The 27435-nt window shown below is 40.8% G+C and overlaps 1 protein-coding gene across 1 annotated transcript; it reads right to left on the minus strand.

Moving 5' to 3' along the window:
* Positions 1-4448: 4448 nt before the first annotated feature.
* PRKCI (protein kinase C iota) lies at positions 4449-27435 on the minus strand. The gene is made up of 18 exons (XM_010716929.3): positions 27058-27435; positions 21887-22008; positions 19363-19452; positions 18565-18615; positions 17344-17429; positions 15903-16043; positions 15039-15093; positions 14322-14380; positions 13707-13883; positions 12810-12907; positions 11713-11799; positions 10963-11098; positions 10480-10567; positions 9441-9566; positions 9259-9338; positions 8392-8481; positions 7993-8108; positions 4449-6957 (listed from the first exon to the last, which is right to left on the minus strand). Exons 1-18 carry the CDS (start codon positions 27165-27167, stop codon positions 6870-6872), a joined length of 1800 nt encoding a protein of 599 aa, XP_010715231.3. The 5' UTR covers positions 27168-27435; the 3' UTR covers positions 4449-6869.

The following is a 27435-nucleotide window of genomic DNA, read 5'->3' on the forward strand; positions in this document are numbered from 1 at the left end:
TTATAAAGAACCACCGTGATTTGTACACACGGATATTCTTCACACGCTGCCCACAGTCACACAGCAGCGCTTCAGGAACGAACGAGGTGCAGGAGGTCCAGTCGGGGCCACTTTTTTCTATCAACAACAGCCGGCTGTCGAAGTCAGTCCGTACTTCGATATCAAAATACAGAAGCGCTCGCGGCTCCGTCCGATCCCAAACGTACCTGGAGCCACGCGGAAATTCCGCTCGGCACTTTCAGTTCCTGGAGACGGAGCCCGAATCTTCGGGGCCTGCTTTATTGTGCCGCCAACTTCGCGATTTCGCCGCCGCCGCCCGCGGAGCGCCGGCAGCCCGCAGACAAACCCGAGCCGAGCGCCGGCGGTCACCTTTGGCACAGATGTCAGCGCCGCGTGTCACGATTCTCCCACCCCGACTTACGGGCGGTAGGATCGAGGCCGAGGGCCGGATTCCCCCCGCCGCGTCGCGCCGTCAATCCGCGCAGAGCCTGCGAACAGCGAACGGGGTCACGGCGAGCCCCGGCAGCGGGGAATGCCCGCCGGGAGCGCCGCGAGGAGCCCCGCCCGCGCCGCCCCCCCAGAGCCCTTCCCGGAAGGGCGCGGGACGCCGCTCCGTGACTCACCTCGGAGCCGGGCGGCTGCGGGCAGCGCTCCCCCCCGCCCCTCCTCCCCCCGCCCGGCTCCGTCGCTCCGTCGCTCCCTCGCCCGCCGCGCCGCCGCCGCTCCCTCCCCCCGGGCACGGCGCGCCCCTCCCCCGGCCGCCGCCATCCCCTCCCTCGGGCGCTGCCTCCCCTCGCCCTCGCCCTCTCGCTCACCCCCCGGCTCTCCTCTCTCGGCGCCGCGGGGGCTCCGGCGCCCCGGGATCGGAACGGGCGCCGCGCACGCACCGCCCACCCGTGACCTCACTGCGGAGACGGCGGCGGCGGAGACGGAGACGACGGCGGAGACGGCGGCGCGCGGGCACGAACCCGCCGGCGGCGCGCACCCCCCCGCCGCCCTCAGCCGCCGCCGCCGCAGCTCCGCCCACTGTCTGGGGCAGCGGCGGGAGCGGCCGCCCTTCCCCCGCCGCCTCACGGCGCTCGGGAGGGAGCGCCCCGCACACACGGCGCAGTAAACCGCGCTAACGCGCAGTAAATCGCGATGAGATACAAGCAAGCACGATAAAATGCGACAAAACGCAACAAATAAACGCGTAGCTATTTAAAGGGCCGATCGGGCCCCGCGTTCGGCCCCGCCGCGTTCAGCCCACGCCGCCCCCGAGGGCCCGCAGCCGCGCTCCGCCGGGCCCCGCGCATCGCGACGCGGCTCCCCGCGTACGGAAAGGACCGCAGTGCTCTTTTCACGTGTTAAAAGCTACGCGCAGTGCTTCTGCCAGACGCACAAAGCGCTGCCTTGGCCTGAGACGTTTTGTTTGCAGGTTTTGCCTTTGATGTTAACCTTAGAAGTTAGTGCCTACCTGCAGCTGTTCCCTCAGCTGCGAGTGCAGGCAGGGGGACCCCTGGTGCTTTATATGGCGAAAATAATAAACTGCTGGCAGTATAAAGAGGAGAATAGGGTTTAGAAAAACTGTATAAACAGCTGTGCCCAGGCTTTTAACCGTAATGCTGTGATCATAAAGACAGTAACAGTTACCTTTATTTTTTAGAGCTTAGAGAAAAGCATTTGACCCTTCTGTTATTAAAGAACTTGGGTAGAGATGAAGGAATCGTAAATCTGAAATAGAGCATGACCTCAATTTTTATATTCAGTGCAAAGCGTCATTATAACGGGGATCATGGTTTCACTGCTGCCATGTTGCAGGACCCTCAGGCAAACACAAGGCTTTTCCACAAAACAAAGGGGGATTGAACAGAAACCTTAACTTTCTTGCAGGATGTAAACCTCCAAGACACTTGGAATTAAGCGTGCTTTCCAGCACTACTTAAAGGAGGTATTTCATACAACGCCTATAGGAAAACATAACTTCTCTTTTCACGGATAGAGAAAATGGAAAAGGAAGGGAAGGCATAAATTCCTTCCACTCCCTGAAGGCCAAAGAAAAGATAAATGCTTCCCAAAAACTGAAACCAACATTTAATCACAGGGAAGAATAAAATTATTGGAGAAATTAATTTTCTTCCCTTTAATATCCTACTATTTGGCTTCTTCCATCCTCATTTTGTTTCTCTATTTTTATTGTAAATCACTAAAGATTGACTCAGCCCTTCCTCAGGGAGCATTTATCATAACAGCTATTACCATTATGGGAAGTGCATTTTTCCTTACTTACATTTACCCTACTGCTTTCTAGATCCTTTTGCCAGACTTAGTCTGCATAACTCATTTGTAGCAGCAGAACCACAGCTGAACCCTTTTTACATCTCAAACCACCAGCCTCTGTGCATTATGTGAGTTATGTGAACTGGGAGACCATCAGGACTGCTGCTCTGCACTTTCCAGCCATTTGAGATTCAGTGCAAGTAAGGTTTGTGCTTCTAAGGAAATTTCATGATGCTGGACCATAAACCAACTCCTGGCTCATCTCTGCAGCTTACGGCACTTGAACTAATCAGCAGCACACAGTAATTAATAAATACTGGTCATTCCACCTCAGTTTGGTTTCAATTCTTTTTTCTTCTGCAATAAAATGTTTGAGGGTGGGTTAATAACTGGAAAAGTAAGCACGTTTCTGAAGAACATTTCCTCCTATCCCCTGTACTTATTCATGAAGCATATACAAGCTTAAGGGACACAAATAAGAAGAAAATCTACCAGCTTCATGGACCAGCTGCAATTGTTCAGACATTCTGGACATTCCTATCTTCTCTAGCCTCTAGAATTTAGGATCTGATCATAGAAATTATCTGCAAATGCCAACCACTGAGATATGCTATGTCATATTTCCACTTCAAATTTACTCAGGAACGTGCAAGACTTATAACACCATAGCTAGAACGAACTACGGACGTAAAGGCAGCAACATATGTAGGTGAATATTACACCTTCTATTAGTCCTGCTAGCTTAGAAATTCTGTATCCTAATCCTGGAAGCTTAGAGATTCAGTATCGTCATTTAATTTGGGTTTTAAAAAGTTCTGCATATTTCTCAAGTTGCAAACCACAGCGGTAACCATTGTGCTGTAATGATGACGCTGCTACAGAGCTAAAATAATCAGGCACTGTGGGCCAAAGTTTGTAGGTAGAAGGTTGTCCAAAAGATGTTACCTCCACCTACAACTTTTATGGCAGACCAGGCAAAGCTGTTCCAAAAGGTACTGCGTAACTGAAACCTGCAGTACAGACCCTTGCATAGCAAATTGCAACAGCATAGCATAGGAGGGATCCTGCTTTTATTTCTGAATTGTCAAATTACTTGGAAACTTACAAAATTAACATCTAAGGCTGTCTTAAAATGTAATTCACAAACAGCACCTTCGCTAAGTATGCTTCAAAAAAAAAAAAAAAAGAAAGAAAGAAAACCCCCCCAAAACTAACCCTGTTCTCCTTGCACATATACCTTTAGGTTGTGCAGGCCACTCTTGGCTGTCTCTTGGCTTGATAGCTCTTCCACTCACACACTAGGAAGAAGAGCAAGTGAGACAATTAATCTGTATTTCTAAGCGCAGATCAATCCTTTAAACAACTGCATCACAAGCAGAAAAGAACAAAGAACAGTGAAACACACTAACTGAACTCTTCAAGGAAATACAAAATGTGGTAAAATTCCCTTCTTTTGAAAGAGCCTCCAACCCTCAAATCCCTCTTTTCAGGAACACACCATGATAATTTCAGATACATTTCTTGCTTAAACTGCTTACTATGTCACTCGTGAAGTCAGGATGTATGTTTAGCATTTTTCAAGGACATATAGATGGCGGAAGCTCCTAATTTCTTTTATAGAGCATCTTTAACATAAACAATTGCTCAGACTGAGCAGAGAGCAGTTGGCCAGCAAACTGAACAGAAACAAGAAGCATGCGTGGGGGGAGGTCAAGCATTTAAGATATGCAACCATCTGTAGCACTTGTCTAGGACTGCTGATATATACTGTTAATAACAAGCCAGACTGCAAGAGGAAATGTCTTTCAAAATACGACACAAAGATCTTAAAATATAGATATATTAAAATACTGCATCTGTAACAGGGTATGAGGTAAGTGCCCTTGCCCTCAGTTGGAGACTTGAGAGAGTATGATGGGGGGAGTCATGAAAGAAACAAAAGAAACTGTGCAAAATAAATGCAATGGATGAGAGAACTGCTCTAACTGCCAATTCCCAGCAGCTGCAGTGATAGCACAGGAGCTCCAGCTGAAAGATACCCTCAGTTAAACGTGCTGGAATTGCATTTTACATTCTTTTTGTGAAGGTTGTTGTTGTACTCCCTCCCTGGATGCTTAAGGGTCATCTGAAGATCCCAAACAAATCCCAGTGTTTTGTAGCAGTATTTTTTTTGAGATTAATACACAGCGTCCTAAACAAATGTTTTATTTGAAGTAAAAATTGTGCACAAGTAAAGAGAATGATTACACAACAATGTTCAAGACTATATTCCATACGAAACAAGAAAGTAGTGGAGACAATATGAACGAGCAGAGCACCCATAAGAACCTAATTCGCATACAAAAGGGTCAGCTCCACATAAATACACCACACTTCTGATGCAGACACTTTCTTCAAAATTCAAAGCCTACCCAACTGTTTCATGCCATATCCCTTCTGAATACATACAAAAGTTGCTATCACGCTCCACAATGAAAAATAACTTAATACCATGGCACTTAGGAGAAAATTAAAGTTTAACAATGGACATTTAAAGTCATTAAAGATATTTATCTCAGTGGCAATAGTTAGATGTCTAAATAGAAAAAGTATATTTTCTGTGACATTATCTATAAAAAGTTTTGCTTTGAGCACAAAAGACAGTGCTCTTCTGTGATGAACAGCAGGAATGCCCTTCCCTACGTAAAGCTATTTTGCTTGATATTGTACATGAAATTAAGGAACTGTACAGAGAAGGCTTTTCTTGCTTGCTTTAAGTAACTTCAAAGTTTACTACCAAATTAAGTTCCAATGTCTTAACTAGTCACATGAGTGTCAAACACTTAAAATTATAGCTGGATGCAAGCAGTTTCATTTCACATGAAATAACAGTGTTAAAGTTATCAGCTGCTCTTTAAAAGTAGATTTTCTCTGATATTTTACATAGGAAAGCATACAACTTGAAGCCAAGAGAACCCAACTTTCAACAGTGCAGAAGTGTAACGCTTCCCTGGAACGGAGGTCCCCCCCAGTTAATTCCCAGTTTCGAAAAATTCAGCCCAATATTTTGGTTCCTGCTCACTTTCCATAGAAAAGTACATACTAAGCAGCACACTATGAACTACTGTGCTTGTGCAGTCTCTCCCCTTGAAGCTAACATATAAGTGAAAAAAACGTACACTTGAAGATTCATGCTGTGAATTTACAGTTTTACCACACAAGGATTTTCACTGAGACACTGACTAAACAGAGAGCTTACTAAAAGGTTTGCTAACTTGCATTTACAGACACGTAAGTCTGCTTTAAGTAACACTAAGTTGACTTACAGCTCTTATTTATACAAATACAGGTTCTTTTCTTCAATGTCTCTTAATCCCTTTTCCCCAAAAATAAAAAGTGGTACATTTGGCATTTCTTCAGCCTAAGACATTCAAAGCTATTTCCCAAATATTAAAAATAAGAATTAGCTGTGCTGTATATTACACTGTTTGCTAACATGAAATGTAATAATCATACCTCCCGAAAGTCCCAGTTTGAACTGTTCTATTTATTGTAATTGCTTTACTATTAGCTTTGAGTCTACTACCAACACTGAAGGTTTGTTTGTTATTACAAATTACTACTATAAATGGAAAAATTAAGGAAGTCATTGTGGACAGCACCTATTTTTTTCTAGATGTGCCTTTTCCACTGGCAACGTGGAATGCATTTCCATCAGTATGGCAGTAAGATTTAATAATAATAATAATTAAAAAAGGAAAAATGGTAAAACAATGCCCTTACCTAGGCCATAGCTGTAACGCATGCAGTTCTGATACAGTAAGACAGAAATTGTAAAAGCAATAAATAATAGCATGAGGTCCTACATTTGTCAGTTTTAGCTGCCCATTCCTGCTGAATTCCACTCTGCAGATTTTAATTTGTAAAAGTATTGACTGAATTCCACTTGTACCATCCACATCCCTCACTGAAAGGGAAAGGCTCAGAAAGGCACTCTGTATCAGACTGTGTACACTTCCCCCTGTATCATTTCAGAGTGAAGCCTGACTAATACTGAGTTAAACACCACCTTTAGGATGGATCAACGTACCTTATGAGAACAGCCAATTCTTGACCTATTCTGCCTTCCTCACTGTCATTAAGGGCAATAATATAGCTGTAACTTCTATATCTAAGGAGAACAAGGAAATCATATTTAGATTTAGAACTACAAGTCATGAGATCTTACTTGTCTCGCTGGAATAGTAGAATTCCTTTAGTGATATTTCATTCTGTCCTCTGATGCAATTTGAATTCTTAAAGTAGTAAAACAACTTTCCTTTATCAGAAGGCTGTATTGGCAGGTTATACAGCCAGATCCCATTGTTCAGTCAGGAACCCCAGAGACCAACTTCAAGTTTGGCAAGACTTCTTGAAAATTTACATTTTAAGTATCCTGGCAGCCCAAGGTTCAGCATAACAATTGCCCCAGGTGATAACTGATACAAGAAAAAAATTTGTGAGTAATTCACACTCGGTGGCAATGGTATGATGATTAGTTACTCATTTTATGCTAGTGCATCCAAATGAAGAGATCTTTATCCATGCAGAAAAAACAGAGTAACAGCTGGCACAGTCCAGAAATGAAGAATTCAGACGCATTCCTCAGCTGACATCAAAAGAGGATTTATGTATTCAAAGCCTTCAAATTCAGACTGGTCAATCTTCTTCACAATATCACTGTTAAGATTAAAAACAGTTGTTAATTTAGCACGATTAAAAGTCAGTAGTATCAGCTGGCAGTTTGTTTTTTACCATTTAGACCTGTACAATAGACTGCAATTGAAAACATTCCCTTCTCTCTTTTGTGCCTCCCTTTCCTTACAGTTAATACTGTTTTCTTCTAGGCCCTGTAACAGCAACAAACACACCACCCCTCAGGAACAGCAATTTGGCAGCTCACAAGTACGAATTCTCCCACAAAACACTTTAGAAGCTTTTCCAAAACATCCAGTTTTTAAAAGGAACTGAAAACACTGGGATGTGACGCTGTTCTTGCATTACTAAGTTCCCTAACTGACTTATGTATTATGCACTAACACAGGGATAAAGAAGGAAGTTGGATTTCAGACTTAACTAAGGTGCATAGGTAACATTTAACACTTGCTGTTTCTGCTTACAAATAAACATTCACGTTACACAGAACCCAGTACAAAACCTACAGATCATGTATGGTAGTGGTTCAGTCAGGACAGAAAAGCACTTCCTATACAATCCCAAATCAGGACACTCAGGCAAGATACCACAAAACCCACTGCCAAAACCAAAACATTATCAAGCATTATATCAAGGCTTTTCAGTCAGGATAAACTCACTTGATTACTAACAATTGAAAATACCCAAACAAAGCACCTTTTCTTGTCCAGAGTATCCAAGATAAATCCAATCTAAATCCAACATTCCGGAAATATCACCTCTTAGCATAACACAGAAATAAACCACGTGTCAAAACCAGGTCTTTTCCTTCACACATTCATTCCTTGCAAGTGACACCACTAAAATTTGTAAAATAACACTTAATCATCCTTCTCCAAACTAGAATTCTTTCCCACTGATCACAGATTTTTTTTACATCATGCCATAGCACTATATTTAACCCATCCACACACCAAGCCTAGAAGGAGGAGACAGCAGACTGTACTACAAATACAACCAACTGATGAATTTATCTCCTTCACTCATTTATTAGAACATCTTAACTTCTGCATTACTTACTCATCATCTGGAGTGAGCTGCACAGGTTCATTGGTGAATTGGGAATCAAAGTTATCCAGACCAAATTCTCCAGATATATTTGGCTTAAATGGAGGCACCACTTGCTTTTGCTCCATCTAAGAATAAACGCACTTAGTGACATCAAGAATGAATTACAATGTACAGAATTATTTTAAACGAGGCTAGAAGTTACTCTCAAATTCATCCCATATGCTTTCTAAAATACTCTACTGTACTCATTGTACATAAAAGAGTTAGAGGTTCTGTATTACGATTGTGGTATGCCAGTCAGGAACTTAAGGTTTGTCATGGTTTTGAAGTTTTGTGGCATCTCTCACAATCAAAATGTTGTCACATCCCTGCTGTACACAAAGAAGAGTCCAACAGGCATTCACATACCAGATCCCAATCGACATTGCGAAAAAATGGATGTCCTTGGATATCTGCAAATCCTGTCTGAGGGTGGCAGCCTAACCGCTCCTTTGGATCCTGTGGAAGAAAATATTTCTAAGAGAGTGCCATGGCAATGTTATGAATTCTCTGAGAAATTATGAACTGTTATGAGTTCTGTTAGAGGTGCACTGAAGAACTAAGTTAGTGTTATTTATTTTGTAAAATGCTCCAATTTACTTTTGAAACAGATGTGAATATATAGAAGTCCAAACTTGAATAATATTTAAACAACCACCCCATCTTTACTCATTTTTATTCTAGTGGCTTTAAACGTTTCAAAGCAAGCAAATTTGATTCTTCCTCCTCAACAGGCAGCTCGCCTATGCCAAGTTGATTAGAGACAATAACTGCAAGCTACTGATAAATACAGCTGAAAGATTATTATAACACTTCTCTCCACTAGGAGGCCGTAACACTATGCTCTCGGTAGAAACAGAAAGAAGGAAATGAGTCAACTTTAGAGGACAGCTCTGACAAGTCCCTTATACAAGGGAAAGAGCTTCTCTGGTTGTTTATAATGTCACACTATCACAAATAAGCTACAGACATCTTTAGGTACCCAGACAATCTGCTAAGCTTGTTCAATTTTCCAAGTTAAAGAAGTTATTTAGAACATTTCTAAACCTTTTAGTTTGAAGTTTTACTTCCAACCCTAGAATAATAATCTAAAGCCTCAGATTCAAAGACAAATATTTCAAATGAGTTTCCCAGCCCTGTTAAAATGTTACAGGATTACACCTTTTGTACTTTTTTTTCTATGTACAGCAGCTAAGGTAGATCTGCTCCACATCAATTAGTCCACAGCCTTCCTACCTTATTAAGGAAACTCTTCAGAACACCCGCTGCTTTAACAGAAAGGGATCGAGGAATTCGGATCTGCTTTTCCAAAATCACTGCAAGAAACCAGTATGTATATCAGCTTTTGCATCTTTAAAGTTAGACTACAGCTAAGTAGAAACAAAGTGCTGAAGTACATGAACACTCATGGTACTTACCTTGAAAAAGATAGTCTTCTGTGTTCTGATCAGGATTGTCAGAACTTCCGACAATATCAAACGGCGACCTGCCTGCCATCATTTCAAACATAAGTACACCAAGCGCCCACCAGTCTACACTGAAGCCTGGAATTCACAAGAGAAAATATTGATAAAGAAATTCTAGAGCAGAAATAAAAACAAGTCTTGCTTTAGTCCTAGAAAAGTTTGGGGAAGAATTAGTTTTAAAAAATGTAAGTATTGATAGCCCGAATATCTAGTTTTCTATGGACCAACAAATAAAGGAGAGGTAACAGCTGTAAACAGACATTATTTGGTTTGTTATATGCAGGGTAGAAGGAAATTCTGTACAAAGAGGAAATGCAAAAACTTTAATGGGTGATGTCATAGCCTTAACAAAGTCTTAGATTACACACAGGCTTAGTCATTGCTAATCAGTAGTATGTTATCTGGGAAATGACAAGAAGGAAGTACATTATTCTTAATAGTAGCAAGACAGTCCTTATTCTATTATGCAGTGCTAAAGAAAAGAATTCAGCAGCTAGACTGAGACTGCTTATTCTATAAAACTTGCTTGTGAAAGGAAGGAAATCTTGTGGACTTCTTCAGCAAGTGTTTGCATAGACATTTTCAATTTTTAAACACTGAAGTTTGTGAAAGGGACGTTCTTTACCTAAGCTCTTTGCAGTACATGTATTACTATCACTGCTGCCAAATACAAAGGTCCAAAAGTGAACACAAGTCAAGGCAAGCAAGCGTATCTTTAGGAGTATAAAAAATGGTTATAAACAATAATTAATTCAGAAGACCCATGCTATTCTTTAAGACTGGTAAAAACAAGATCAGAGAGCAGAAGGTGGGATATCTTATTTGTTTGTTGTGATATTTTCAGCCCTCCCTTTGAAGGGTCCATTCACACCACGCTAACTCAGATGGATGACGTCTGATAGAATCCCACCACTGATCAACTTGAGTGAGAAGTTGAAATTAGCTGAAAGTTACAGATAGTTACATGGTAGTAGTGAAAAGTTCAAATTACCGTAATCTTCTCCTCGAAGAATTTCAGGAGCAATATAGTTTGGAGTTCCACAGAACGTGCTTGTTGTATCGCCAGGCCTCAGCCCTTCCTAAACAAACATCATCACTGTCAAAACAAGCTGTGTGCAACCCTCTCCCACCACATACTTTCTAAAACTTTTATTTGCCTCCTGTCAGTCTCAAAACAAAAATCCCTCCGAATTCCAGGCTGGGACATATTATTTGCTACACAAAAGTAGGATGCAGCTGACATTTCATGAGGATGGCTTGTACCCACTGACAACAGGTTTTTTTTAACCTTTTAGCTTGTCAGCTCCATAACATCTCCAATAACATGCAAGTGGAAATAAGTGAGATGCTGTGGAATGGTTCACATGTATAAAGAAACAGTCAGAAGTTTCACCTTTTCAAGTCTCTGCTTCTTTTAATTTATGACAATTTCTTAATTGTTGCTTTTACTATTTAGGAAGAAACTACAGCTTACCTTGCACATGCCATAATCTGTGAGTTTAATATGTCCTTCAGAATCTAGTAGCACATTATCTAGTTTTAAATCTCTGTAGATTATCCCTCGTTCATGTAAATAATTCAACGCAAGGCTGATTTCGGCAGAATAAAACCTAGAATAGTAAGATATACTGATTACCCAAGCAGTCAAACAGACTAATAAAAAAAAATAAAAAAAACACTCCAGACCACAAAAACAGTCTTGGTGGTACAATACTTTTTAAATTGAGCCCTATCTATTCTATTGTAATTTTTAACCAGGGAGACAGATAAGTTGGTTATGATCATACAGTCACTTCTACCCACAGTCACTTAATTATTTTTTCCTAATAATATTCATGTCTACTGACATCAACTCTTTCAACTCACAACCTGAAACAAAACACACGCAACAAGAACTCAGCATTTGTCTAGACAGCAGGCCATGGTGGTTCTAGCAGAAACATATTAATATCATCAGGTAAAAAATACCACAGAACAGTTTTTCCATAAAAAAAATCAGAAGTGGACTGCAGTCATCAAGTGTAATGCAATAATACAAGAAATTTGTTAGTGCTTCCTATTACAGCTCCTCGTTGAAACAAAGATACTGTAGCTTGCAGCACTAAAATGAGAATGCAGTTAAGGATTTCAGAAATGTGAAACATCTGGAAAGGGTTTGCTAGTTCACCACCATAATCTGCACTACTGCACTGTGCCAGAAATCCAACTGTTCTGATAGACATACCTGGCATGCTCTTCTGGCAGTTTTCTCTGTCTCTGCATGTGAAACATCAGATCTCCTCCATTTACATACTCTATAACAAAGAATAACCTGAAACACACAAGAGTGTATCACAAATGATTGTATACAAGGCTGAAAAACTTTCTTATCGACTGAATATTTGCAGTGTTGCAGGTCTTTCCCGGGCAGTGTCAATTTAACTTCTCCCATCTCTCTGGCAACATGAGTGGTTCACCTTTGAATGAACTCCCAAAGTTAAAAATCAAGAATACAAAGTTTCACGAGGTAGCTTGTTTATTGCTAAAGGAAAGCAAAGGAATCCTTCCCACATCCTTAATCCATTACAACTACTACTCTGTATTTTTACATGTGTCTATATGGATAGTCTAACATAGTTTCTGTGTACATGGCAGAACATACACTTTTTTTTTCCCCCATTTTCCTTCATGATCCTCGTGATCTCATTTGCTTATAGTTAATATTATTACCCTTCAAATACTCTTCTCACTTAACTCTATCAGTTTGCCACCTTTCGCTACTGCAAGGATACTGTTTAAGCACACAATATTTTATTTGTACTGAAAATTATTACTATATAGAATAGTAATATTGTAATGTCTTCTACATATAGACACAAAAATCATTTTTTTCATCTCTCTTCCACTGTTTCCCATCTTAAATTAAGGCACAATTCTCCAAATCCTGACTTGTCATCAAGGAGTCTAGGCAAACCTGAGATCCATTTCCTTACCTTTCTGTACTTCTGATTTCACCTCCCTTAAATCCTTTTTTTTTTTTTTTGCTCCCTCTCTAGATTGGGTCTTCTACCTCAAACTCTCAAGCACATTTTTTCCCCTGCTAGTTGCTTCTCTTTCTTTCTAGCATCCTTATCATAACACCCAGAGTTTCATACATTTCTGCATGTTTCCAATCTGAAAGCTCAGACGATAAATGCGGCTTTTTGTTCACAAAATGCTACAGTGATTTACAGCACATTGACTTTCACTACCTATCTAACACTTAATCATTTAAATAGGCTTCAGATGTGCCTAACGGTATGAAATATTTCTTGAAGAAAAGACTATTATCATCTCCTTTACCTGCTTTCTGTCTGGAAGCAAGAGTGCAGTCCAACAAGGAAAGGATGATTTGAAGCCTGTTCAAAGACATGTTTCTCTGTCTGAACCCAATCAATATCCTATTTTAAAAAAAGCAACATTCAGATAAGTATTGTTGTACTTTGTAGGGCAAGTATTAATGACAATTAGCATAAGGATAAACTGGTGCTGATGAATGTAAAGAAGTCGCAAGAAAGGGGTGAAATGAATGCCAGAACTGGAATAAAATGTAAAAGCTCTTGAATAGCAAATCACAGTCTGTCAAATCTTTACAGAATACCCTAAAGAACCATGAATGAAATCTTAAGCAGCAAGAGGAATCTAACAGTTGACTGCAAATGGTAGCAAATTTGCACAAATCACTGTGTATGCTACAGCCAATCTGTAAATGTGGATGCTTGATTTAAAGAGCAAATAAAGTGTGAGGTTCTCCTTTGTGACAAAAAACAAAAACCCCCACAGATGTGAACAAATGAAAAGTAGACTCCACCTCCTTTTTCAGCTCAGCAAGCAAAAGTAATAGGAAAAATATGGAATACTTCTCCAAAATAAGGAGGCAAGGGAAGCTTATTAAGTGATTCCTGCATGAGTAGTGCTGTAGATGGTACCAATTACAACAGCGACATTGATTGAAGCAATGGGGCTCCTGACAAAAACCACTAGCACAGGATGACTGCTGTAAACTACGAAGCTGTCAACGAACACCTCAAAAGCAGTCATCTGTCTTGGGAACTTCTTGTAATGCATTTTCAAGTAGCTGAATGTTTAATGCATAGGTTTTAATTCACGATGCAGACTCAGATGTCTGGCTTCCCCTTTGTAACAGGTATTAAGGCTGTTCAAAAGAGTTGGCTGAGTTATAACTAAAAGCTTGCCTACCTCATCATCATTGACGAGTTCTTTCTTCACCACCTTCATTGCATAAATGCGTTCTGTTTTCTTCAATCGAACAAGCAGTACTTTGGCATAACTGCCTCTTCCTATAACTCGCAGCAAATCAAAATCCTGAAGACCCAGACTGGAAGAAGCTTTGCCACTTTCTCTTATGCCCATTGCCTACAGATAGAGACACTTCTGAATTCACAAGCAGGCTCGTCAATTTTAACTACTGTTGTTGCTGTTCTTTAAAGAAAGTTAGCACTTCAAACAGAATAGCACAATAAATACATAAGTGATTCAATTAACACTTGCTAATCTTAAACAGCACTGCCGGAAAAGGAACAGAAGGGAAAAGGAAGAAGGTAGAAGAAACACTGGCAGATGAAGAACCAATCAAACTGGAAGAATTTGGAACACTTTCTAAATCAAAGCACATCTCAACCCAACTTTTTAAAAAATCAGCTTGAAAGACACACATGCAACCACTGAGTGAGCAAAAACATGTTCTATGTACTAGCTTTCATTCTGTGATGAGTTGAATTACTAAGACAATAAAATAAAGAGTGACAGGGTTGAAGATCTCTGAATACAATTAGCATGGTTAAGACACTTTACCTCTTTTTCTTCACCAACATGATCTAAGCTCTCATGACTTGATGGATTATATGGAATCACTAGAGATGCAAGGAAAACAATTAGATCTATGGAACACAATGCTATTTGCTTTCTCTTCAAAATTTCCACTCAGTAGTTGAATCAAGGAGAAACAGTTTAAGTGTATGTATTATCAGCATTCAAAACTGTTTTTTTTTGTTATTTTTAAGCTACCAAAAATCATTCTTTTTTGCAATACTGCAATAACAACTGTTATGGCTAATATAAAGTTGTGATTCTATTTGGAAAGCTATTTAGACTATTCTTGACATACTGTATCTTGTGCAAAATAGCACTTGTTGTTGTTGTTTAACAGATCATTGTCTATGCTAAAATTGAAACACCAGGAAATCCTGTTTAATTTTTTTCCTCTGTAATTCTGTTTAGGGCTTTTTTGTTTATTTAATGAGGACACTTAAAATACACAGCTTACTGATGGAAAAATGTAAGTAACAGCCTAGATTCTTCATCTTTACAGCAGTTTCTTAAACTGCAGCATGCAGGAAATAGGAATTTTTATATTTAAATCCCCCTTAGTGTTTAAAGCAGCAGCAGCTGTCCTCTTTTTCTTGCCCAATGAAAAGAAGTAAAACAGAATTTTTAAAGTAACTTGCTTAAAGTTATTCCGTTTCATTTTAAAACCCACGTTCATGCTGCAAAGAGAAGTATTGATCTTACCTGATTCTACATTATCTGGATGCACTGATGATGGATCCATAGGCATTATTGGTTCCTGCAAACATGCACAACACTTTTTTGTAGCAGATTGTGAAAAGGATCTCTGAGAAATATAATCTTTTTTAGATGAATTCACATAATTACAACTCTAGTCCATACAGTATGAAAAGAATCACTGTAGTCCTTATTTTACCTATTTTACAGGAGTTACAGCAAGTTTCTAGAAGCTACTGAAAAAAACTTCATACAACAGAGAGAAGGTAGTAGATTAGATGCAAAACAAGACAGAAAATTGCTCGTACTTCAGCAATTTTATTAGCCAAATAGCAATTTATTAGCCAAATAAATGTATGAAATAAAGACTTCCAGCTGCCTGCTTTTAACATGAAGCTACAAGTGGTATTTACCTATTGTTTTTTCTGGGGACTTGAGAACTAAAGATGATTGCATCGCTTGGGAGAAAGTCAGAACTCTTGTGCCTCACCTTCCTTTTCTATCAAACAAAATAGTCCAATAATTAATCTAACAGATGTTCAGAGAATTTACATCTGAACACGTAAAATGTATTCATGCACATACGTACATGTACAGATAAACACTATGTAACTACCTGTCACCTTTCCTTTCACCATCTGACACAGAAATAGACAACATATGCAAGAATTAAGACTTTCTTGTTGCTGAACTGCTAAGCACTTCTGCTATTTTCTTGTCACCATAAAGAATGACAACCTTTTTAACCTTCACCTACTGTGACTGTTTGCAGAGCATATTTTGAAAGCCATCAGCACGAAACAAGCTCCTTTTTTTTCATTTATTATTGCTTTTTAAAGACAACTCTCCAGATAAACCCTCCCTACTTACTGGTTGTAGTGTATGACGACCACATTCAGAGTTGACCAGTTTGTGACACTTCTTGTGAACAAGGAGTTTGCAATTGATGCATTTATACCCCTGGCGACCCAGGCCCCATATTCGGTCGCTGCAGATGGCACAGTGAGCTCGCTAGAAGGATAAATCAATAAAAGTGATTAAAAGCAAAGCTAAATAACTATTCAGTCACACTTTTGTTACTGAAGAACACAGGATAGGAGATCAGAGAGACCCCTACTTAAGTTACTACTGTACCAGAAAAGTCTATGACAGAACTTTAAGATAGAACAGGCAGATACAACATAGAAAAGCCCAAAAATTACAGATGAACAATAAGCAGCACCTGCTTATCAGAAAGAGCACATTTACATGGAAAGGTGCAGGCACAGCCAGCCTCCTCTGCTGCAAGTGGACCTGGAGAGACGTGAGTCAACCGCAGGTCAAAAGCAGTGCAGATGAATAAGCAGGCTCCTGTGACCAAGCTAGTTTGCTAGGTCTCATTATCCTTAGGTAGAGGAGTCCTTAGATTTGAAGAGAGAAAGGCAGGAAAGCAAAAGCTTCAGCACACTTAAACCACCAGCTAACAGGAAATGGGAAGATCACCACTCACTGAAGGACACTCGTAACACAACTCAAAAGAACCATGAACACAGGGCACCTACAAAAGCAAGTGGGATGGTGCCTTGACAGCCTTTGACCAAGAAGAGGTCAGTGAGGATTTCTCAGAGCATTGTTTATGTAAAAAAAAAAAAAAAAAAAAAAAGTTAAATGAATAATGCTGAATATGAAGTTTAGTGGAGATAATTTTGAGCGTTATTTAAGCATGTGATTCACAGCTTAGAGAGGAAGGAAAGAATACTGAAGCTGTCAAGGAACCTTGCTGCTTTAATTTTTATTTTATTTTTCAGATACAAGCAGCAGATAGCTTTCTTGATTCTTAATTGTCTTTGACTATTGCTTATTGAAAGAATTAAAATTGGCCTATTATTTTCAGTTGTTTAGATGCCATCATAAGCAGATGTTAGAGAAACATCTCAGGTTTTGTTTAAGTCATGAAGGAAAACTGTGCACCATAAGCAACTCAAAGTATGCTTAAACAACTGCAGATGCACTTTCAGTCCAGTTATCTAATGCCAGTGCTAAAGTCTGCCCTCTCTGAAGATTTTAAGGGAGCACCAGAGCATTTCTATAACAGAGAGCATAGTTAGAGTATACTGTAAAGTGAATTACAAGTATTTACTGTTTTTAAGTGCCTGATTTTATACCGATAAGGTTTCCTGAAACTACAGCAACCCAACATCTAAGTACTACAGACAGTCAACAAAAAGTAGAATTAGCCTACCTTTTATTTTTTTTTCAAGGCAGTAACGTTAAAATTATAAAAGTAAGACAACCCTGTAACATGGTTTTAAGCACCCAACAAGAGTCTCACCCTGTTAAATCGTTTGGCTTGGAAAGTGTGACCATTTGCACAATAGAGCTTTCGCCACCGGCGGGCGCCACGGCGATAAATGGATTCTAAGAGGAAAAACATATGATTATATCCATAAAAAATATAAATGCAGAACTGCAGTATTTTCTCATGGATGCTTCTGTGTAAAGTGATTTGCAGAGTAAATTTTCACTCCTGCAACCTTAGAGAAACACAATGTATTTTCTTCATTTTTCCAATTTCGGAGAGAACCTCAAGCAGAATACTCAGACCACCTGAAAGTTAGTTCTGCCTTTCCAAAGTTAAAAGGAAGAGTGAGTCAAAAGGAGGAAAACAGCCCAAACAACACAAGCACTTGTTATCAAAACATGCACATACCTTACCTAATTCAAGGAGGAGCTGTGGGAAGGAGGTGCATTTCAGGAACATATCCTGATTTATGGTTCTCGCACAAATCCTCCATGTCTTAGGTCCACAGCTGCCATCACTTTTTGACTGTTTGTTTGTCTCATTACAGGCATGTCAGGAACCAAAATTGAAAACTAGAATATGCAAAACTCTCTCAAGTTGCAAAGCTATTTCAGATTTAGTCCAGAACCTTTCTTTCCCCCCTTCAGAAAAGCAGCATTACTCCAAAGTTAACATTTAAGCACGCACTGACATTTGTCAAGAACTTGGATATCAAGCTGACAATGTGTGTGTGCACAGCATACCCATCATCTTTTATAAGATGAATATCAACAGCACAGAAGCCTACATTAAACAGATGGAAAATCACCTCTCGTGGTTAGTACACTTACTAACATGACAAAGGTTTTCAGAAAATACTCCTATTACCCAAAGGCTGATCAGAAACTGATGACTTGACACCTCATGGTTGCAAGCCTTTGCTCACATTAGTCAGCTCGCAATCTGGTAACTACTACAGACAGGAATAGAATAAAAAACTGCCACGAAAGAGGCAAAAGCAAGGAAAGCAGAGAAGCATGGAGAGTTAACAGAAAAGCAAAAATGTCTTATTAACAATGACTCAGAAATGACAAACAACACTCAAGTTTAACAAAACTTTCTATTCCTTTTTAATATTTAAGCTGTAGAGACTTGCATTATTAATAGTTATAAGCACAGGAAATCAAACAAAGAATATCAACTTTTTCTAGAATAGAGATTACTTGCTTAGTTACTTATTTTAAGCATGCCCAAACTAAAATGCCTACTTACTATCTTCTCCTGGGCAAGGCATGCCAGGCCGTTCTGGTACACAAGGAAACACTGCAAGAAAAATATTAGCTTCCTATTAATCTGTTTCAGACAGAAGACAAGTCTTTGGGTTAAATACAACACCTATGTAAGAAGGCCACAGAAACAGAAAATTGCTACGATGCATTCTAACAGCAAGCAAGAAGAAAAGATGCCACAAAACTCTGTACTGGACATAACAGTGATGCAAGTAAGAAAAACAACTGGACAGCAGGGTAAGCTAAGTTATTTAAAGATGCTAGCAACAAGTACTGATGCTGGTTTCTCATGTGATCAATCACTGCAGCCAGTATTTGGAAATCTGGACTGTAAGTGAAGCACATTATAGGGTTCCAGAAGAGCCAAGTATGATCTTGCCTGCATTAGTTCTTTGTTTCCAGTGTATTTAGCTGCAACAACAATAGGAAGGGAAAACCTGGTGCATATTTATCCAGAAGCCAACCAAGCAGAAGTAAATGGAGACAAGACAGATCAAAGAGCATAATAATAAAAAACAGAAATACATGTATAGGAGCAGATGAAATTATTTCCCAGTTTTTACGTATTTTTTCCTTTCTCAACTCCATACAGAATACTGACAAGTGCCGACAGCTAGAAGGGACCCAAGGTCTTTGGCATCCTTTTGACAGACTGCCACAATTGGCTTTAAATGAGAAAGATGGAGCAGTCAAGCAGCAAAAGACTCTGATAACATGAGGTAAAAATTCCAGGTCTCTGTAGATGCAAACATTAAAAGTAATATATTAAATTTCAGTGTACCGTGAATTAGAAGTTCTGAATCCTTGTTTAGTTCATACAACCGAAATGCCTCTTCTAACTCCAGCTGGGAAGAAACTGTACATGGGTCTCCTGAAAGAAGAAAACACCACAAAACTCAGTCTAATTAGTTCTGTGCCACTCAACAGCTCCCTCACAGTTGTTCCTAAGATTGTAGCAAACCAAACCTCTGTGCAGTAGCGTTTATCCTTTTTCCCATCATCTCACATGTTCCTGACCCATTAGACAGCCTTGGCACTCAGCTGCCTACCCACTCCATAAACACAAAGTGGAGAGCGTGGAAGGAGGAGAAGGAACATCCCAACATCCCTATTCATTCAGACGCACTGAGAACCAACAAACCAGTTTTTCTTCATGTGTTCTGACACCTGTGCAAACAGCTTTTTGTTTCTTTTTGACAGAAGAAAGGGAGGCTTTCAAGAGCATACGCAGTGCTTCAGAACACACACAAAGTTTACACACCAGAAAGGAATCTTCGTAATTAAATCTGACTTGCACTTTTTTTAATTGGTGATCACAACTTAGCTGACTATGGCAAAAGCATGCAACTGATCTTTCTAACACTGCCCTCAAATTCACAGCTTCACTTTAAAACCTAATAGGGAATAACTGAAATCTTAATTCACAATGTGTTACTAATGATGGCTAAGTATAAAAATGATGAACTGCAAACATTCTTTCAACAACACCGGATTGGTAATAATTTTGCTGTCATCCAAATTCAGATAAAATATATTAGGAAAGTGTTTAATTTTGACTTATCTACCAAGAAGATTGAACACAAATGCCAGTCTAATGTCCATCTTACAGTACACATCAGGGGACAGAGATAAGAAGAAATGACCTAGTATAGATAAAATCAAAAGCTCATCTAAAGAAATCAGGTTCACTCCATTTTCCAGTTGAACCTGACCATTTATTTGAAGTGACTGCATTCAAGCTAATTTCTATCTGCCTTTGTGTCATTAAACTCTATGAGAAGTAGTAAACACAATGCTCTACACCTGCAACAGCTCAGAAGACACATTCAGAGCAGGACAAACAAAAACCTCAGTGACCAGGCAAATCCAGTTGAACAGTTTAGTCACAGTGATACGGTCAGAAAGTAGTGAAGAAGGTCAAGATATCATACCTTGTCTTTATTCTACCAGTGTGTGGTAAACAATTCCATCATACACACACACACACGCTTCATTAAAGACGGACTTAATTCTTACTGTAAGTCTCCAGATTCTTTTCAGTGAAAAGTCTTTGAGATAAAACAGCCGGCTTACTGCAAAGTGCCTAACTCAAATGGCACCACTATGCAGAGATTCGCCTATAACCATTGCTCCTCTCCCCTTACTGCATCTGCCTTGCGTATATAGCTTGGGAAAGCTGGTGATAAGCAGAAGAGAATCACAGAATGGCCCAGGTTGGAAGGGACCTCAAGGATCTCAGACTCTCAAGACCACAGCCTTCAACACAACTGCCCATATAGCACTTCCAAAAAGCAACGTGAGTCCCTGGTTAGCTCTGAGCTCTCAATAAATTGGCACTCATCTAATTCTGAATAAGAAATCTACAACAAGGGGAGGGGAGGAAAGAGGTCTATAAGCACCGCCTATGGTAATCACTGCATACAATTACTAATCACTGCAGACAAATCATTGCCTTTTATGTATTGCATCAAGTACTTAGCTGGCTAAAATAACAACAGCTATTCCATAATTTAGATGTCTTTGGTGTGGCTCAAAACTTACGTTCAGAACACAGCTCCACAAAGAAAATAAGAACTACAAGTAGGCTTTTCAAAACATGCCTAACATATACACACAGCTCAGAGTGGAAAAAGGGAGAGAGGACTGAACTTTTTTCATCTGATATAAAACATGATGTGCTGAAGATCAACAAGATTTCAGAGCCAAAATTTCTACAAAAAGTTACTACGCATCATTCAGCCAAGTATTTTCTTGAAAGTACTTTCCCTTTTAATACTTTTAAAAGAGTTTTATTAAATAGCTTTATGTTATTAGACTCAATGTTGCTAATGGAACAGCCGATTTACTCAAAACGCGCTTTCTGGTTACATGCACAACTATATACATCAATCTGTATCAATACTTCAGACAAATACTGCAATATGCATCATTTCTCTTTCTCAAGCACTTCAGGCTTAAGGGGAAGCGTGAGCATCTTTTCCATTTCCTTCCTAGTAAATCCTAGCACTGAATTCACATTTTGAAAGTCACTGAGATTTCTGAACAAACTACAGCAAAACAACAGAAAAAAACAAAAGTAGAGCTACTTTTCAGTAGATTTCAGTGATTTGAACTAACAAAACTATACTTACAAGGGCATTGGAAAGCCATTACTTTTGGAGTCTGAGTTACTATTACTAAAAAAATACAGTTTATCTCACAAAGGCAAAGGGAAAGAAAATGATGAAAGGGAGAGAAAAAATAGAAAGCTCAGTACCATAATGATCACAAATGTGTTGGAAAGCAGGCAGCAAGAATTGATTTACCTTCTTCATCAATCCATTTCATGGTGAAAAGCTGCTCGTTGTCAAAGGAGCACATGTCTCGAACTTCACTGCAGAGTCCCTCAAACGAGATGGAAGGTTCAAAATACGTTATCATGATGTCCCTGAGTAAGAGAAAAATAATATTGAGAACATGTCCAATGCTGCAATTACACAGCATTTCATCTTCAGCTTTAATGCCTTCCATGCACCACTGATATAAAACTCACCTCTTGCCACAGCCCCTTAAAAAAGGAATCTTTGAGCAATATTAGTAAGCCATGACCATCAGGATTCCTCCCTACAGCATTCAGGCTCCAAGTAATTCTTATTACTGATTATTTGACATTTATTCCTCACATTATCTGCTTTTGAAAAAAATGAAGATTTAAATCCCCAAATGATTTTGAAGCTGTGTAAGTTGTAGCTTTTAAGTACATGCAGCTATGAAATACATTATTCCAGTGGACAGCAAAGGATTAAATGGTGCAATAATTTTGAAGGACATTACTAATGTATTGCTGGTAAGAACATATACATCTTCTCCAAGTAAGTTCTAATTGCAGGGATGGGTTGAAACAGTCATGAAAATTATTAAACAGCAGATCAGAGGGGAAGAAGTTGCAAATATTTAAAGGACCTTTAAAAAGACATGGGCGATGCTTCCCCACAATGACAGGGAAGGTGAACACAGAAGCATGCACTTAGAATTAAAGTTTACTGCTTTACTGTTATGCAGAACTGGTATTTCTGTTTTAATTAAGACTGAGAGTGGTGCTTTAGAAGCATTACCACAACATGCTGACCCACTGCCCTGGTATTTGCTGGGCCTTGAAGGGGAATAGGTGACTCTGGGTCAGTCCTTTAAACAAAGGATGTCAGTGGTACAGCGCAAAGGAAGGTGGAAAGAAAGAGAAAAAAGCCAGGGCTGTTTACAACACTACTCTCCAAACAGCTCATAAGCCCACTGTTTGAGTACTGATGTTCCCAGAAAATGCACAGAGAGCACAGATCCAGAGTGCAGGACAGCTGCTCTGCAAACTCCACACATCTAGCAGCACGTTACTGACGTGCAGCCATCAACCAAAACCCACAAGGCTCTATTAGGAGGCAAAATCCCAACCTGTATTTCCTGTTTTTCAGGGACCTACATTTTAGGCAGGAGATAAGGCACTGCTTAGCAACTTCAATGAATTTCAGCTAAAGTTCACCAAAAGATTTATCCACACTACAGTGAACAGCAGAAGTCACATATGCACAATATTAAGACGTACCAAACAACTTGGCAACAAAAAGCCTTTCAGTACAGTTACAGTAAAAGCCAATATAAACTGAAGGAACACTTCCTACTTGTTACCTTCATGTGCAAAGTAGTTGCCCTATCCAGCACCATCAACAAAAGACACCAGACAGCAGCAAAATACATCTGGAAAAGCACCCAGCTGTTAGAACTGAACACAAACCTGCCTGCAGACGTGGCAGAACTCTGGCAGAGCAGCGACATTAAACAGAAGGATGGACGTAAATATGAACAAGAGTCTGCAAGCAACAACAGCACACTTCCTAGAGATGAGAAGCTTTGCACAATGCAGAATGTGAACGATGCTGTCTTTCCACAAGCTCACCTGGCAATTTTAACTCCACTGGTGGCACTGGCATTTTCCACAGAGATAGGTCTCGTTCCCAGACTAGTTCTGCTATCACTTCTTCACATTATATGGTGTTTTCCACACCTCCTGCACCTAGCACCACGCTGGGCATGTCTTCACTAGGAAAAAGCTGTACTAACTGAACCTAAGATACAAGATTAAACTAAATGTGGTATTTTAAACAAAAATTAGTAAGCTATGTAAAAGAATGAAGGGAATGTACAGTGGGCCATAACCCGCTGTCTTCTATAAGAAAATAGAAAATGCTTTCTTTCACAACGACAAAAGAAAAATAAAATCCTTTCATTCTAATAAAATCAATGAGTAAAGCTTCTGTTCAGCAGACCTGCCTGCTACAAAGCTATTCTACAGCACAATATCCTTACTTGCCTCCTCATGACACACACAAGGAACTAGAAAGCAATCTAATTCCAGACAGTCATTTCCACATCTGGATGCTTTAGTTATCTCATTATGGGGAAGCACTGTGTTTTTTACAACTTTGTAGGGATTTTATATCTCTCTAAAGACCACCAGCCTCACTGCTCTCTTCCCACCTCTTCTCTGCGACCAGACAGCTTTTCTCACGCCTTTCCTTTTAGACCTCATCCACCTTCAGCAGCCCTTCAGCAAGACGAACAAAGGGAAAAATACAATGCTGACAGTTAAATGCAATTGAATAGTGTAGCTCGCTTCTCAGTTCTAAAGTCAAGCTTCTGTGGGAGGCTGCCACTTGATTATCCAGAGCCTAGCACAGCTATCACACATTACATTTATGAACATACATAGATATCCAGTCACGTATTAATTACATACCCACACATTCATCATACACCTGGGTTAATCTTTTGATTATGCTTAGTGGCAGCTCACTGAAATTAACTCGTGCAAGGCTCCCGGCGAATCCAGCTGCTTGTAAATAGTTTTTAGAAGCTCTTTAAGCTGAGCACACTCCTTTACATTCACTTTACATTCCAGGGGAACAGAAGACATTGAGCTGAAACGATGACCAGAAAGATTCAAGACAAAGAACAGTGTAAACAAAGGATGTGGGAAATCAAACATTCCTTAAAGAATTGTCTTCTGGAAATATCTGTGGAAGTGCATTTTGATTTTACAGTAAAAACTGAACTGTTTTCTTTTCCCACAAGTCTCACCACTTCTGTAAATGCATTAAGAAAAGCAGCACAATTGACATGTACTCTGAGAAGACTGCCATGGGTGTTGCTCCTTTGAAACAAAACAAACTGTGGGTAAAGGACTGGTATGCCTTTAACTGTACTGAAAGCCTAACCTACGTTCCAGCCTACACAGTTAAACCAGTGCAAAATCTATGCCAGCCACTGCAAACAGCAAGCAGATCTAATCATGACAGAGAGATGGTTCAAGATATGTGTGTGTATATATATATACATATATCTATAATCAATGATATAGTCCTACAGGATTTGTAATGCATAGGTAGCATATCGCTCTTACTTGCTCTCACTCACTACAACACAACCCCTCCCTGATGTAACAGCCTCTTGTACTGAACTGACAAAAAACACCTCCAACAAATGAGATAAGCCAAAAAGTAAGCTTGTAAAAGAACATTAGAGACCTAAAACAGTTGTAGTTATAGATGCTGTGTAAATGCTGCACATTTGAAGCTGCTACACTTCGTCAGTGTATCAGCAAAAAAAGAATGTAAACACAGGGAACAATAAATTCCTAGGAACTGCTGGGAACTCCTGCTACATCCAGGGCGTAGATTACAGGAACTCTTTAGAACAGGTGAGGCTATTTTCAGCATTTCAAGCAATCAGTCCTACAATAAACGTGGCTTACCTGGGAGAAGGAAATATCAGGGTAAACCCAACTTATTTCCCAACTCTCTGGGAATTCCCATCCTCTTATTCCCATGTTTGTTTTAGGAAAATTTTCCTTCCCGGTTTTACATATTTCATGAATTTAAGATAAAGAACTACCACTGCACGGTTGAACGAAACAAAGACCCTTCAAAGAGTTCCTCATGAAAGCTTTTGTCTCGGCTGAGGAAAGCAATTAGGCTCCTGGCCAGACCTGGGGTGTTCTGGGGCTGCAAGAGCAATGCTTGAGCCACGCAAGGGCCTGACCACCACGTTCCACACTTCTATTACAAGAAAATTAAGAGAGATTAACATTTCCTGATTAACAATATTTCCCCTAAAATCATCTAACTGACTGTCATCTTTATGCAGTTTATTTGATGAAAGGGTGAACATCGCCTTTGATACCTGCACTTAGATCCTCAGTCTCCAGCCATTCCCAGTGCAAGTCAACTGCTTTGCTTTGATATCCACTTTTTGACAGTGCTGGTCTGAGAAGCAGGCATGAGACTGACAGTCAGAGGGGAGTGGAAAGGATGGCTTGTTTAGATCTCAAAACAAATAACTGCCAAGGCATTCAGCTTATCTGTTTGTTTGTTAACCAGCTGCCCATATGACTCAGTGTCACGATTAAAAGCAAACCAACAATTGTGTTAACCAAGAGTCAGCAGATGAAACTCAAAAGAAACATTCCAGCGCCTGTGAAATCACTGCCTTATATCTGAAGTGCCACGAACCAGCATTCCAATCCAGCACGGCAGTTTTCTTGCTCACTCCCACAGCTTCTTTATCTCTGTTCCTGCACCACAGCTTCTCAGTGCTAAGGCAAGAATTTGTATGACTCCATGTGGAAACGACCAAGATTAAAACTGACCCAGCAGAAGAAAAATAAATGTGTTTAATCCAAAGCACTTCCACTTCAGTTCACCACCCAACCACACGAGCCCTCCTGTCAGCTGGTAGCCACATCTTCAAGAAACGAGGGATTGATGAGACCAGAGGCAAAGATCTGAGAGCTTCACATGTCGTTATTCTGACAGGTTCCACAGGCCCTTTACAGCCACAGACAGTGCCAGTCTGTATTGCTCTGGTCAAGAAGAGCCCCAAAGCAGACACAGGCCAGAAACTAAGCGCTTTACCACATACTAAATGCTCAGCATGGCTTTTGTATCTCTCCATGAAGCCATAAAACCAGATACGTTATATTTACAGAAAGCCAGAGATACTGTGACCAGAGCACTGAAGGTGAGATAAGCCTTTTCTTGTAATCCACGCAGGTAGCTGGAAGGAAGCTGCGGAGTGCTTCCAGGTCGGTCTCAAACCAAAAACGCAACCGACATTTTTTTCGGGTTAGATCAGCTCGCATCGAACCCACGGACCCGTCGAGGCACGGACCGCCCCGCTCCCAGGCGGCTGCCCCAGCAGTTCCTGCGGCGCGGGGTGAGCCCGAAGCGCGGCGGTTCAGCCCCACCTGCCCTCTCACGGCAGCCGGCCTCCGCCCGAGCGCAGAGCCGCGGGAGGAGAGGCCAGGCTGCGCCCCCTCACCTTCATTCTCTTTCCTCGAACAACCGGAGCTCCGCATGCCACCGCAAGCGCGGCGCTGAACGCGGCGCCGATAGAAACCCGGGAAGCGACCACCGCGCTCCGCTCCCAGCGGCCGTCCCCCCACACTCACCCCTTGTAGTAGGCTTTCACGCGGACCTGGTGGGCGCCGTCCCCGCCGAGGCCGCCCCCGCCGCCGCCCGGAGCCGCCATGGTGCTGCTGCCGTCCCGCTGCGTCGGCATCCCCCCGCGGCGGGCGGCACCGCGCAGGGCGGCGGGCGGGAGGGCGGCGGGACGAGGGGGGCGGAGGCGGCCGGGCAACCCCTCCGCTCCGCTCGGCGCCGGCACAGCGCGGGCGGAACCACTTGGGGCGGGGGGAACGGGAAAAGACGGAGAGAAAGCGCAGAGCTATGAGGGGTGGTGCGGTGTGAGAGCACGGCCCAGCCCCGCAGTAGGACGGAGCAGCCGCTCCGGGAGCGGGAGGCAGCTCAATCGCTCCGGGCAGGAGGGC

This window comes from Meleagris gallopavo, chromosome 11, assembly GCF_905368555.1.
Source record: "Meleagris gallopavo chromosome 11, MGAL_WU_HG_1.1, whole genome shotgun sequence".
NCBI classification, from domain to species: Eukaryota; Metazoa; Chordata; class Aves; order Galliformes; family Phasianidae; genus Meleagris; species Meleagris gallopavo.